The sequence below is a fragment of the Oxyura jamaicensis genome, chromosome 20 (assembly GCF_011077185.1).
Source record: "Oxyura jamaicensis isolate SHBP4307 breed ruddy duck chromosome 20, BPBGC_Ojam_1.0, whole genome shotgun sequence".
Classification (NCBI taxonomy): domain Eukaryota; kingdom Metazoa; phylum Chordata; class Aves; order Anseriformes; family Anatidae; genus Oxyura; species Oxyura jamaicensis.
The window spans coordinates 12,958,913-12,970,652 of record NC_048912.1 but is presented as its reverse complement, the minus strand read 5'-3'; the positions used below and the strand labels follow the sequence as shown (position 1 = coordinate 12,970,652).

At 45.1% G+C, this 11,740-nt stretch overlaps 1 protein-coding gene across 1 annotated transcript in view; it reads right to left on the bottom strand.

Moving 5' to 3' along the window:
- Nucleotides 1-703: 703 nt before the first annotated feature.
- The window catches only part of NTSR1 (neurotensin receptor 1), a 47,096-nt gene continuing 36,059 nt past the window's right edge, over nucleotides 704-11,740 (bottom strand). The window contains exons 3-4 of the mRNA XM_035343550.1: nucleotides 3,474-3,564; nucleotides 704-1,238 (exon numbers count right to left, since the gene is read on the bottom strand). Of these exons, the coding sequence (XP_035199441.1) occupies nucleotides 989-1,238; nucleotides 3,474-3,564 (341 nt within the window). The 3' untranslated portion in view covers nucleotides 704-988. The remainder of the gene's footprint in view (nucleotides 1,239-3,473; nucleotides 3,565-11,740) is intronic.

The following is an 11,740-nucleotide window of genomic DNA, read 5'->3' as shown; positions in this document are numbered from 1 at the left end:
AAAATAGTGCGGAAACAAGTGAAACTGGAATCAGAATGTGAAAAATCTGAGAGTCCCACTGAAATGGGGCCGGTTGCTGTTATCCCAGCAGACTGGAGCCCTCAGGAGCCTGCAGTTCTCTCACCTCTTAGTGCAGGCCAGCTAACTGTTTTCCCTGGAAAAAAAAAAAAAAAGAAAAAAAAAAAAAGGCAGGGTTTGGCTGTGTGGCATAAGTAAAATTTTCCATTTCTGTTCATTTGCAGCACTCCAGCTGGGCACAGTTTCTGCGTTCCCAGCTTTGCCAGAGACTCTGTTACTTACTGGTGTTGCAATACCTAATGCAGGGAGAGCGGGGCTCGCTGTGCCGGGCACTATACACGCCCTGAAGTGAACGATGATCCCAGGCTACTCCCATCCCAATCTAAGTAAGGCATCATCTGTTGGTATTTAAGTTCAAGGAACCAGAGCAGCTTGATTGAGCACCCAGATCATATTCGTAAGAATTTAGATCTGTTTCTAAACCCATCACCTGGCTTCCTGAGTTTTCACTCCTTGCTCATTGAACGTCCCATAGATGAGCATGTCCCTTCACCAAAAACATCCCTTTCTGTTCAAAACGGCTTTCTCCTCGTTAGACTCTGCTCACTGCCACCAAGAGATGTGATCTCGAACCCTTGGATATGGAAATGGCATCTCTGCCTTGAGAAAAGGATGAAATGCAGTATGAATTTGCTTACGTTTAACATACATTGGCTTCCCAGTTAGCACTGCACCTGGATTTATGCCAGACCGAAGTTACAAAATGTGTAGACATTACTCACAAGAGGCAAGGCCAACGCGTTAAAATAACCTCAAAGTTACTGGCAGAATGAAGCCTATTTTGCCAACAAAAATGACTTTGCTAAACACACTTGTGTTACGTGAATTTGGAGACCATGCCTGAAAGTCACAGAGGCCTCTCTCGAGTTTTGACTCCACGATGAAATGCATTTCCCTTCCTCCTTTGGCTTCAGTATGTTGTTTCCCTTGTGACCTGGCTGGAAAATGTGTGGTTGCTGGAGATGCTGTTGGATTTCCTGGTGAAGGCCAGTCGTTTCTTCTTCTTCCTCCACGGCAGGCACAGGAGCGTGAGCGTAGAGAGGAAGATCTGTCGGAAGTTTGCAGACACCAGGTTGTACAGGATGGGGTTGATGGCCGAGCTGACGTAGAAGAGGACGTTGGTCAGCATGTAGAAGTAGTGGTAGAAGTTGTAAAGGAAACTGGAAGGACAGATGAAAGATAGAAGTCTGAGTGTGTGTGGAGAACTGAAAGAATTCAGAGTCACAAGGGTGAAAAAAGCTAGGGACAGGGGTTTGCCATCGGGAGTCAGTGCATGTGCCCTGTGTTGTCAGCTGCCACTGGCCAAATGCAGGTCAAATGCATTTACAGGGCTCTTGCCCCCATTGCTATCAGTTCAAAACTCATTTATGCTCTGGGACTGGGTGAAATATTTACTGCATGTATTTATTTTGCCTTCAAAAATAGACTTGCTTGAAACTGAGAAGCCAGTTGTAGATTTGCTTCTGTGTCATGCATATACATGAGCTTGACTTTCTGGCTGCAGTTCTGGTAGACAGAGCCTGCGGAGGAGCCAAGACCCTGTAAGAGAAGCAGCGAGCTTCTCCCCGGGCAGCCAGAGCTACACCAGCTCATTTGGTGGGTCCCTGCGTTGGGATTTGTCTGTGCTCTGGGATGGTTTTCTCTGTTCTGGGGGCAGGCTGATGACAGCATGCTTTTAAACATATCCTGACCACCACAAGATAATGTTTTCAGCTAGAACTGGTTGAAAACGCTTATTTTTGTTTCTTTCAGAAATAGCTTTCCTTGGGAAAACTGAGATCAACAGCTCAGAGATGGTAAAGGGTTCATAAACAACGTGGGTCTCATTTTCAGGAAAACGTTCCTCAGGATCATTTATCTCAGTAGAAACCACAGACCTTTTTGTTAGTCTGAGCACTGTCTAACAAAAGATAAATAGCTGTGTGCTGGAGTACATCACCACCCCCCCACAGCCCCCTCAGCCCTGCCAAGTACTGCCCGGCCCATCCAGCTCTTACGAGCAGAGTTTCTCAGTGTAGTTGTGAAGAATTAATTTAACGCAGATTTCTCTTCTTCAGGGGCAGGCACATGCATTTCATTTATAAATGATTATGTCAAGCTGCTGCGAGCTCTTGATTAGCTACCATACTGATAGTTCACCGTTCATAATATGCCTGTAAATTCAACATTTCCCTAAAATCACTCATGGCTTTTAATAGAAGAGAGAAAAAAAAAAGTGAATGCAACCACAATGCATAAATTCACACTAACTGCTGGTGGAATTCTCTACCCCTTTTGCTCACAGCAAATGCGGGCACTACAGAATTGATTGCTGCTTTAAGTACTTTTCTTATAGGAAAGCAAACAAGGCACAACAGTTTGCCCCAGTGTGTGCCTCAAGCTCCATTGTTTTCATGAATAAAGATAGGGTTTGGCTTTTACTACGGATGGATGTACAATCCCGTTCAGAAGGCTGCTGTATCATAAGTTACTATTACTTGGTTTTGGAGTTTATGAAATTTTAATGTCTCCTCGTTGCTCTGCTTTGCGGTACCGAGGATTTTTTTGTTTCCTGGTCATTGCAGGAAGCAGAGCTGGTTCCTGAGAGAACAGGGATGTAACACTGTGGGAGGAGGGATGCATCTTTCTCTGAGCACCTCTCATGCCATCTCTCTCTCAGGCTACTTGGCTTTATATCCCTGGACATAATGAGCTCTTAATTGCATATTTGAAATGAATAAACAGTTCCGTGGCTGCTTTGCCAAGGAACCTGGCATGATGTGGCAGAAAGGCTGCCAGCAGCTGTCTGTGAGCACTGCACATGCGTTCCGTGTAGGTGTGCAATGTGTGTGGCTGTGTATCCCTAAACTGGCTGCGAGTCTGGGCATTTTCTAATCAGTGACAATTACTGGTATTTAATTTTGATCCACTCCCTGTAAAACCCAGTAAATACCCTCAGCAAGCAGCCCGGTTATTTTCCCATCTGTGTAATCTCTCCTGTCACTAAGGGAAGGTGGCGTTGGGGAACGAAACTGCGCTGACAGGAGCTGCCGCATCCGAGGGCCGGTGATCGATATCTCCACCACGGAGACAGCGACCCACTTCGGATGCATAAACGCCTCTGCCAAATATCATTTCATCAAGGGCTGTCAAAGGTGAATATCCATCAGCGTTGCCAGTGGGGGTGATTCTGTGGCTGCAGCCACGTCAGGAAGGGCTGCTGATGCATTCAGGACAAGCTGATGCTTCCCCCACCCACACCTGGGGGATTTAGCTGAAAAAGCGAGGACTCCTAAATTTGTCTGGCAATCACGGCAAGAAATCCAAAAGAAAGAACAAACCAATTAAGAGGTCAAGGCTTTGACCCCATGGTCACATCTCTGCTCCCCAGGCCCCACTAGGCCCTGATCACTCACTCTGTCCAGTGGCTGGAGGGGATGTAGCAAAACATGAGGCGCCGTATGTGGTAGGGGAGCCAGCACACCACAAAGGCGATCACCACAGCACCTGCAAAGTATGAAAAAAGTTAACTTTTTGTGAGCAATTCTTCATCAGGAGTGAGAAACAGAACTGTGTGGGGAGGTGCTTATCAGCATAAACTGATTTCCTAAAGCCCCACTTTGTTCTTACCTTGCTGCTGTGCCAAGAATTGATAACCCTGAGGGACAAAGAGCCTGGAAATGTCCACAAAAAGAAGCATAACAGAAATAATCAAAAATATCTATAAGCATGGAGGCAGTGACATTATAAACAAAAGATGCAACGCAGATAAGGGACTGTTGATGCCTAATTCAGAAATGAAACTGATCTGCATTTGCACCTATCGCTGTGTTTTATGCCCTTATGGCACCAGGTATTTTGTCTACAGTACTCACAGAGGCAGTTAGTGGATGTTTTTCATCCAGGTAGACAGGGAAGCAGGGACGCTGTAATCCCATTAGTTGGTTTTGCGGAGCCACTGGCCACAGTCCCCATGGTGCTTGGGATCATTAAACAGCCTCGGGAGCTGCTTTGTGGTGGCAGAGCTCGTCCTTTTGATCTATATTTGTGCAGTACCTGAGACAGTGATTACGAGATGCTTGGGTCTGGACATTGCCATCACACAAATCATTAATTAAAGAGTAAGAAGAGAAGGATGATGGTTTTTCTTCCTCTCCACATTCTAGCCAAGGATCATCAACCAATGAGAAACAAAATGCAAGAACTCTGAAGGATAAAAGCCCTTCTGGTGCTGAGCGTTCGTCAATCTAGATTAAAAAGCAGATATATCAGGCAATCAAGGGAAAGACTTGTTTCCTTTTGTAATATGTATTTCAACCTCTGTATGAAATGACGGGATTCTGGCAGAATCCCAGCAGGAAATAAAGAAATCTCAGTTAAAACATAACACAATAAAACCCAAGAAGAAAATCAAGACTAAATAAAATGATTATGTTATTTTTTTTTATCCCAAATTTGCTCCACAGACAATAAGGGCCACATTATTCTTGTCCTTTATGTGACCTGTGAAGGGCTAGGAAGCGGCAAAGCTCTTACCAAGCTACTTGGCACTTGGAGGCAAAGGCTGCATTTCCCCCTGCACTGAAAATATTTATGTGACTATGTCCCAGATCTAGCACTCACAGAGGAGCAATACAAATGATGTGTATCCCTTGAAAATCAGTCCATGAGGAGCAAGACCAGCTGTGGCTGCATCTTCCCATCACCATTACACAGCCAAGAGGCACAGGGGAGGCTCCAGTAAATGCAGTGAATTTTCCAGTGGGGCAGGAGCGGGGAGGCAAGTGTCTGTGCCCTCTTTCTGGGAGTGTCATCAAGGCTGGAGTCACTGAGCGATTGGTACAGAAATTCAGTAATTTTGGTGTCCAGCTCTGCACTCACAGCTTTATTTCAACCCCATGTTCTCGTTTATTAAACAAGTTGCTAGCAGTGGAGATGGGTAAATTCTCTTAGCATCAGCCTGTGTGATGTAGGAAAGCATCTTCAAGGAATGCTGAAAAAGCGATTTAATTGGTAAAGTTTTAGGCATTGGAAAGGACAGGTTTGGGAAAGAAGGCTAGAGAGTCTGTTCTTATTCTCTGCAATAAGAATTCATTATTATATATTATTATATATTATATAATTATATATTATTGTTATATTGTTATATATGATTATAGTCCAGTTGAATTCATTATTTCAATCTGAGTATTTTTGGCTGCTATATGGCTGTCGTGATCGCAGATGTAATTCATCACAAGGCCTGGAGCTCTTCAGCAGTCTAAAAAGACAGCACTAAGCGGGTGAATTTGAGCCATGTCTGAGATTTCCTGCCTCATTTTTTTTTGATTTTTTTTTTGAAAATTTCAAGAAACCTGTGACTTGTTTGCCTCTGCTGCGAGGCCTCTGTGCAGAGAGCACGGCTGCTTCCCTGCTCTGCCCCAGCCCTGCGGTGCTGGATGGGTAGAGGTGCATGCCTTGCATCAGGACCAGACCCTTCCCTCACTTCTAATTAATTCAATTGCCACGTGGAAATGTGGTTTTCAGAGGAGCAGAGCTGCTCCGTTAACTCCTGATATTTGCCACATTTGAGCAAATGAGGTGCCAAACTGTGAGCCAGCCCCAGGCTGGGAGCAGAGGGGGGGACCTGGGCAAGCCAACCAGGCTGCGTCTTCATTTCCCTTTTAACTCAGACTCCTAATTTAAAAGTGAATGTAAACCTGAATTATTGCATCCTATAATTTTCTATTTGATCTTGTTGTGGCTCAGTTCTCTGCCTGTTTGAACCGCATCCCATGGAGGAAGGGCAGGGAGGAAGGAGGCGCGGTGGCGCGGCAAGCCCCTGTTTATCACACAGGAAACATAAATTTTGAGCGACAGCTTTTACATTGTGCAGGAGAAGATTTAAACCGTGCCAGTCTTGACTTTCAGACTAAACTGAATGTGGAAGCAATCCTGGAAGTTAAATTGCATTAAATTGCAGTGAGTATTTTGTTTTACCGTGTGTATCCTGGGGCTGTGGCTGGGAGGCAGCCCTTGTCCAGGGCCAATGTCTCAGAAAACTGGCACGGTGTTAGCATGAACCTGGAGCAATTCCTCACGTGTACAAAGCCCTGGCAGTGCCCAGTGGAGGGAGAGAAGAGAGATGTTGCTCCTGCTTTCAGCTGCCTCTGCAGTTGCTAAAACCTCCAGAGAAACTCCAGCCCAGCTTCCTTGATAGCTTTGTTGCAGCAATTTTGGCCAATTTACTACTTTTCCTTTGTGTTTCAAGGGGAGCTGAAATGTATACAGCATATCCGAACTCGTGGGCAAAGGCAGGAGCTGTTTGGGTAGGGACAGATCTATCAGAGCAAAATGTCTCAGCCCTTTCCGAGGTTCAGCACATGAGCAGTGTCACATCTCCAGCAATGCTCAAGAAATGCACACTCCGGCTGGTACTGGATAACCTATAAGGCAGTGTGATGGGGCTTGTGTCAGGGATTTGCATTAATTCTGGTTTCTGGAGAAACAGTCCATGTGTATTCAAAGCTCCTTGGGCCTGTACGCGTATTTAGCTGGTGCCGTTACAAGAGAATCTATCACAAAGGGAACACGTCACCGCGCGGTTTGATGTGAAAGATGGAGAGAGCTGGGCCAAGTGCAGATGTGGCTGGCAGTGCCTCGCTAAACCTCGAGGCGCTGTTTATGTTAACATGATGCAGTACCTGACACGTCGTCGGCAGTATTTATACCAGCAGGCCCCAGACTAGGGGTTGTGCTAGTTAGAATGTGGGCACGAGCCTAGTAAAATTAAAACTGCTTGTGCTGGTATTTGGGTCAGAAGGCTGCAGAAGAAAGGATTTCCATAAAAGTCGATCCCCACCAGTGGAGAGTGGAGACCACCAATATGCACCAGTAGTGCCTTGGGGAGAAATAAAGAGAAACTGGGAAAAGCAAAGGGTCTGGGAGCCCTCAGCTCCTTTAGAAACTGGTGAAGACACGCAGCGTTTGCTGGATGCAATCCCCCTGTGCTCTTGTACTCATTACTGAGCAGTGTAAACGTGAGATTTGACTTCTTGATTTCCATTCCAGTGCAGCCAGAGATCTGCTTTTATCTTTCCATATTATTTTCAGCTAGCAGAATAAATATAAAAACTTTTTAAAAGGTTTCAAAAAACAAAGTATCATACTCAGGCTGTATTCTCCAGTACTGATTTTCAGTGGCTTCAGCTGACGGGTTTGAAAATGGATGTGAATTCCTGGCTTTGCTCACGGTGGTGGTTAAAACATCCCTTGGCACCAACAAGCCCTGGCTTTATCCAAAAAGAGCAAGGCAGAATAGGAAGGTTAAAAGCTAAGCAAAGAACAGGGCCCAGCAAACAGCATGCCCATGCTGGCTCTGTGCAAACCAGGGCCTCTTCCCAAGTTCCCATGTAAAACAGTCTTTGTGCAAAGAAAGAAGTTGCTGCATTCAATGTAAGCTCCATTTGTGTTATTCCTCCAGGGATGTCAGGGTGTTTGGAGGAGAAAGAAGAAGAAAGACAGAAAATTTCCCCTTTGAAGGACAGATGAGGGCTCTTGCCTTCTCCTCACCAGGTTCAAGGCTCTTTCTGTTTGTTAAGATCTGGTATAACCCAAGCTGACGTCCTCTGCACCTCCCTTTTAATTCCCTTCATGTTGTCTCATGTCCTTTATTCCTCCCTGAGCTGTTTCTGCTTGCAAGGGGGACTCTGGGGATGTGTTTGCTGCGTGCTTCTGCAGTGACCAAGGCTTCAGAGCTGCAGCCACGAGAGGCTGAACTGCAACGCCAGCTTTGCTGAACTTCGCTTGGAGTTGCTCAGACTTTTTATTAGGGTTACAAACTGTCACAAACTTGGTTCCTTCCTTGCAAACGAAGTGATTCATGGACAAATCTGATTTTCTTGGAGTGTAGGAATTGGGAAATGCAAGTCTTAAAAGAGCAGATTTTCAGACTGCAGATCTTCTGTAGATCTTTGTGTCTGCAAAGTATTTGCTATTGGTACTTCTGTTTGGGGGACGATTACATGAAATTTCATAGCGGTGTTCTCTTCAAACTGATAGCTCAGACTTGAAACACCCAAGAAGAGGATGAACTCTTCACGAGTTTAATTATTGAGGGGAATTACACACAAAGTAATGAAACATGTAGGCTGCACACATGCTTCCTTAACACTTGGCATTTGCCTGGTATTACTCGAAGAAGTGAAGAGGCCCCAGCATCACAATTCAAAAATTCTCAGACTTCCAGTAAAAAAATACGGTTTAATTTCCTCTCCTAAGAAGCATCACCCAGCCAACAGTGGGAGACTGAAGGATATTGTTTCAATTGCTTAAACCTCTCTAAGTGCTTTATGACTGCTTTCATTAAGCAGCTCCTGTAGCGGAGCAAATGCTACCTGGAACCGATCACACTAATAGGCTTAACCAACGTCCACCCAGGGACATGCAAAGCCTCCCCTTGACGTCCATCAATTTGCCTCAGCATTGTTCTCCTTGCTCAGCTGTGCCATTCAGCAACTCCTCCTTCCAGTCACTGCAGGACCAGCCTGGTGTGTGGATGGGGACAATTAGTCCATGTCACTAAACTGTCCCCTTTCGAGAAAAGATGTTGGCCAAACAATGCTTTCAGCCTGAGCTCAGGTATGTCCTGATTCTTCAGCAGCTGTACATGTGAAAATGAGACTGAAAAGGTTTATATTGCCTCTGCATCTGGTATGCAATGGTCTGGACAGTGCGTATGGGGTTTTAGCTGCTGAAAGCTGCTTATTATGAAGGGTGAGTGTGTGCCTTTATGTATTTAAGTCTTAGTGCTATAGTTCAGATTAATTTTGGAAGTTTTCTACCTTATCAGATGGTTGGTGTGCCAGGATATGCAATCAGAGGAGATTCACCCTTCCATGCAGCATCACACAGCACCCAAGAGACTCAGCTCCCCAGCACCCCTACAATACAACCACGGAATAACAACGCAACAACAACAAAAAACAAACACACAAAAAATGGAAGTGGCTTATTTTTGGAGACCTGGAAGACGTATTGGCTGGGCAAGGGAGGGTATGAAATCTCTTGGTGGGAGGTATTGTTATTGGCAGCACTGCATTGCCCAAACATTGCCCAGTTATCCTCAGAAAAGAGCTGGAGAGCTGCCAGATCCTGGAGCTCTCCGAATTTGGCTCCTCACACCTGGAGAATGCTGACAGCAGAGAGGGAATTGCAATCAGAAATCACACGCTTAATAAATTAACGAGCTGGCTTACAGGCAGCAGGGCTGTCAGTTCCCTGATCCCAAGCTCCCTAATTATTTTGTGCGCGACCAAAGTCAGATGGAGCCAAGAAAACACTATCAAAGAGGAGGAAAATGATGCTGTGGACATTTTGAATGAAGCTGTTAGCCTGACCATTTTAATGTAAATAAGTACATTCTCTCAGTAGATGTGGAAGAAGGAAGAAAGGCTTTTGTTGCTCCGGTCTCATCAAACAACTCAGCTCACCATGAACCGCAAAAATTTCTTTTCTGAGCACCAGTTTGATGTGTTCTGAAACATTTCACCCTTAAGACAAAAACAATCTTTCTGTACTCCAGGCCAAAGTTTACCTTTGGAAATGGAAAATACTTTGACCCTCATAAAGCCTGATTTTGTGCCAGCAGTTTTATTAGTGTGGACAAGTGCCATTTTTCTTTCCCCACTGCCTACCATAAACTTGCCTAGTCTGGGTAGATGGTTTTGGATGCCACGAAGGCCAGGATAAATCATGTGTACCCGTGTTTGTTCTTGCTGCTTTTCAGACAGCTCAGATGTTTTTTAAAAAAAAAAAAAAAAAAGAAAGAAAGTTGTGAGGAACAGGTGACAAAAGTAAATGTGAATCAGGCACCTCCAGTAATCAAGTGCATCTGAAAAATGAAACGAGGCAACACTTCTTGGATAAAAAGAGCCTTTCTGCGTGATGTGGTGAGACACAGGCAAAACTGACAATGGATTTCTTATTTGCTGGATTGTCCTTGGTCCAGAAAGGGCACAAGCAGCCGCTCTGCCCTCCCTACAGGGAGGGGACCACAAAGACAAAAACAATGTCTGTGCATCGCTGCCCAGCACCCCGTGGTACCATCTCTGACCCATTGTCACACCAACTCAGACCTTCAGGACCAAAGCCCTCACTTTTGGTGACTTCTCTGAGCTTTTGCAATGCATAACAACAGCAAAAATTTGCCTGGAGAAGAAGAAATCAAGCTCAGAGCAAGAAGGGCTGGTTTTTCAGTGCCGAGGAGGAAACAAGGACCTGGCGGTGCGGGATGCTCTCCCACCACCACCGAGCAGTGCCCGGGGAATGACAGCTGCAAATGTAGGTCTCTCTGTTACTATCCACCAGAAGTCTCCCTTCTTGATGTTAGATAAGTGTACAACACTAAAAGGAGAGAGACAGGTTCTGAGCTGTTGGAGCAGAGGTGAGCAAAGGCAGCTGCTCACTTTCCAGCAGGAGGCAGGAGCACAAGAGGAGGGCCAGGAAGCACAGCCTGGTCCTGGGAGCACCGAGGCTCGGTCCCAAAGCAAGGCTTGGGAGAGGAAACACCTCAGCCTAATAGGATCCGATGTTTTCTGGTGTTCTGACTCCTTTTCTCAACAGGCAAGGTGTTTGAAGCTGTGGTGTACCCAGTGGATTGCCTGTGGCACAGGCACAGCGCGCTGCATGGGATGCATCCCTTGGGGAAAAGAGCTGGAAAAATATGGAGAAAAATCTAATTTCTTTTTTTTTTTTTTGGTGGCTCCTCTAGAGCCAGGATTTCCTTCCTTATGGAAATTGGGGCCAAAGCACTGCAGCCACCAAGAACCTTGCAATGAGAACTGCCTGTCAGAAAGCTTTCATCTAGCAAACACCATTTCACGCGCATGAGGGCTCTCCCAGTGTAAATCCAGAGTTGGCGTATTTTATTGGATATCTCTGGGTGCTATTTTTGAACAGCTTTTGCTTTATCGTCGTCAGACGATAAAGCTACCAGATTCTTTGGTCTTTTCCTCAGCTTACTTAATTAAGGCATCCAGTATTTCAAAGCACAGCTCAATTCCTGGGTGCAGGATCTTTTGTTTAACCTTTGTCTGAACCAGAGCTCTGCAGACAAAAAAAAAAAAAAAAAGAAAAAGAAAAACAAAGAAAGGAATAAAGCCATATATTCAAGTCTTAAGTTGCTGCTGACAGAATCATTAAAATGCTGGGCCAGTTTTGCTTTTGAATTCCTTCAAAAGCTCTTCCTCGGAGAGACTGTGTGCGCGAGCAGGTCTGCTCTGTAGCATTACATATCCGCACACAAATGCAAAAGAAAAAGATTATTTGTGATTACTCTAATTGTGGCTGTCTGGAAGAATAAACAAATATTGAATCTCTTTCTGTCTTCTTCCAGGGAGATGATGATTGTGCCTCGTCTCCCTGTGAAGTTAGGAGTGCTCATCCAAGCAGTTCATAAATGGCCATTTGTGCTCACAGCTATAAATGTTGTTTGAGACACTGCAGTAATTACAAGTGCAAAGGTGAACCCTTTATTGCACGTGAAATATGGAGAAAGGCATTTTCAATAACAGGGCTCAGGAATTTATCTGAAATATATTTGGATAGCCAGCCCTCAAAGCTCTGCAAAATTTAATAACATTCATATAAGAAGCTCTTTTCCTTTCCTTTCCTTTCCTTTCCTTTCCTTTCCTTTCCTTTCCTT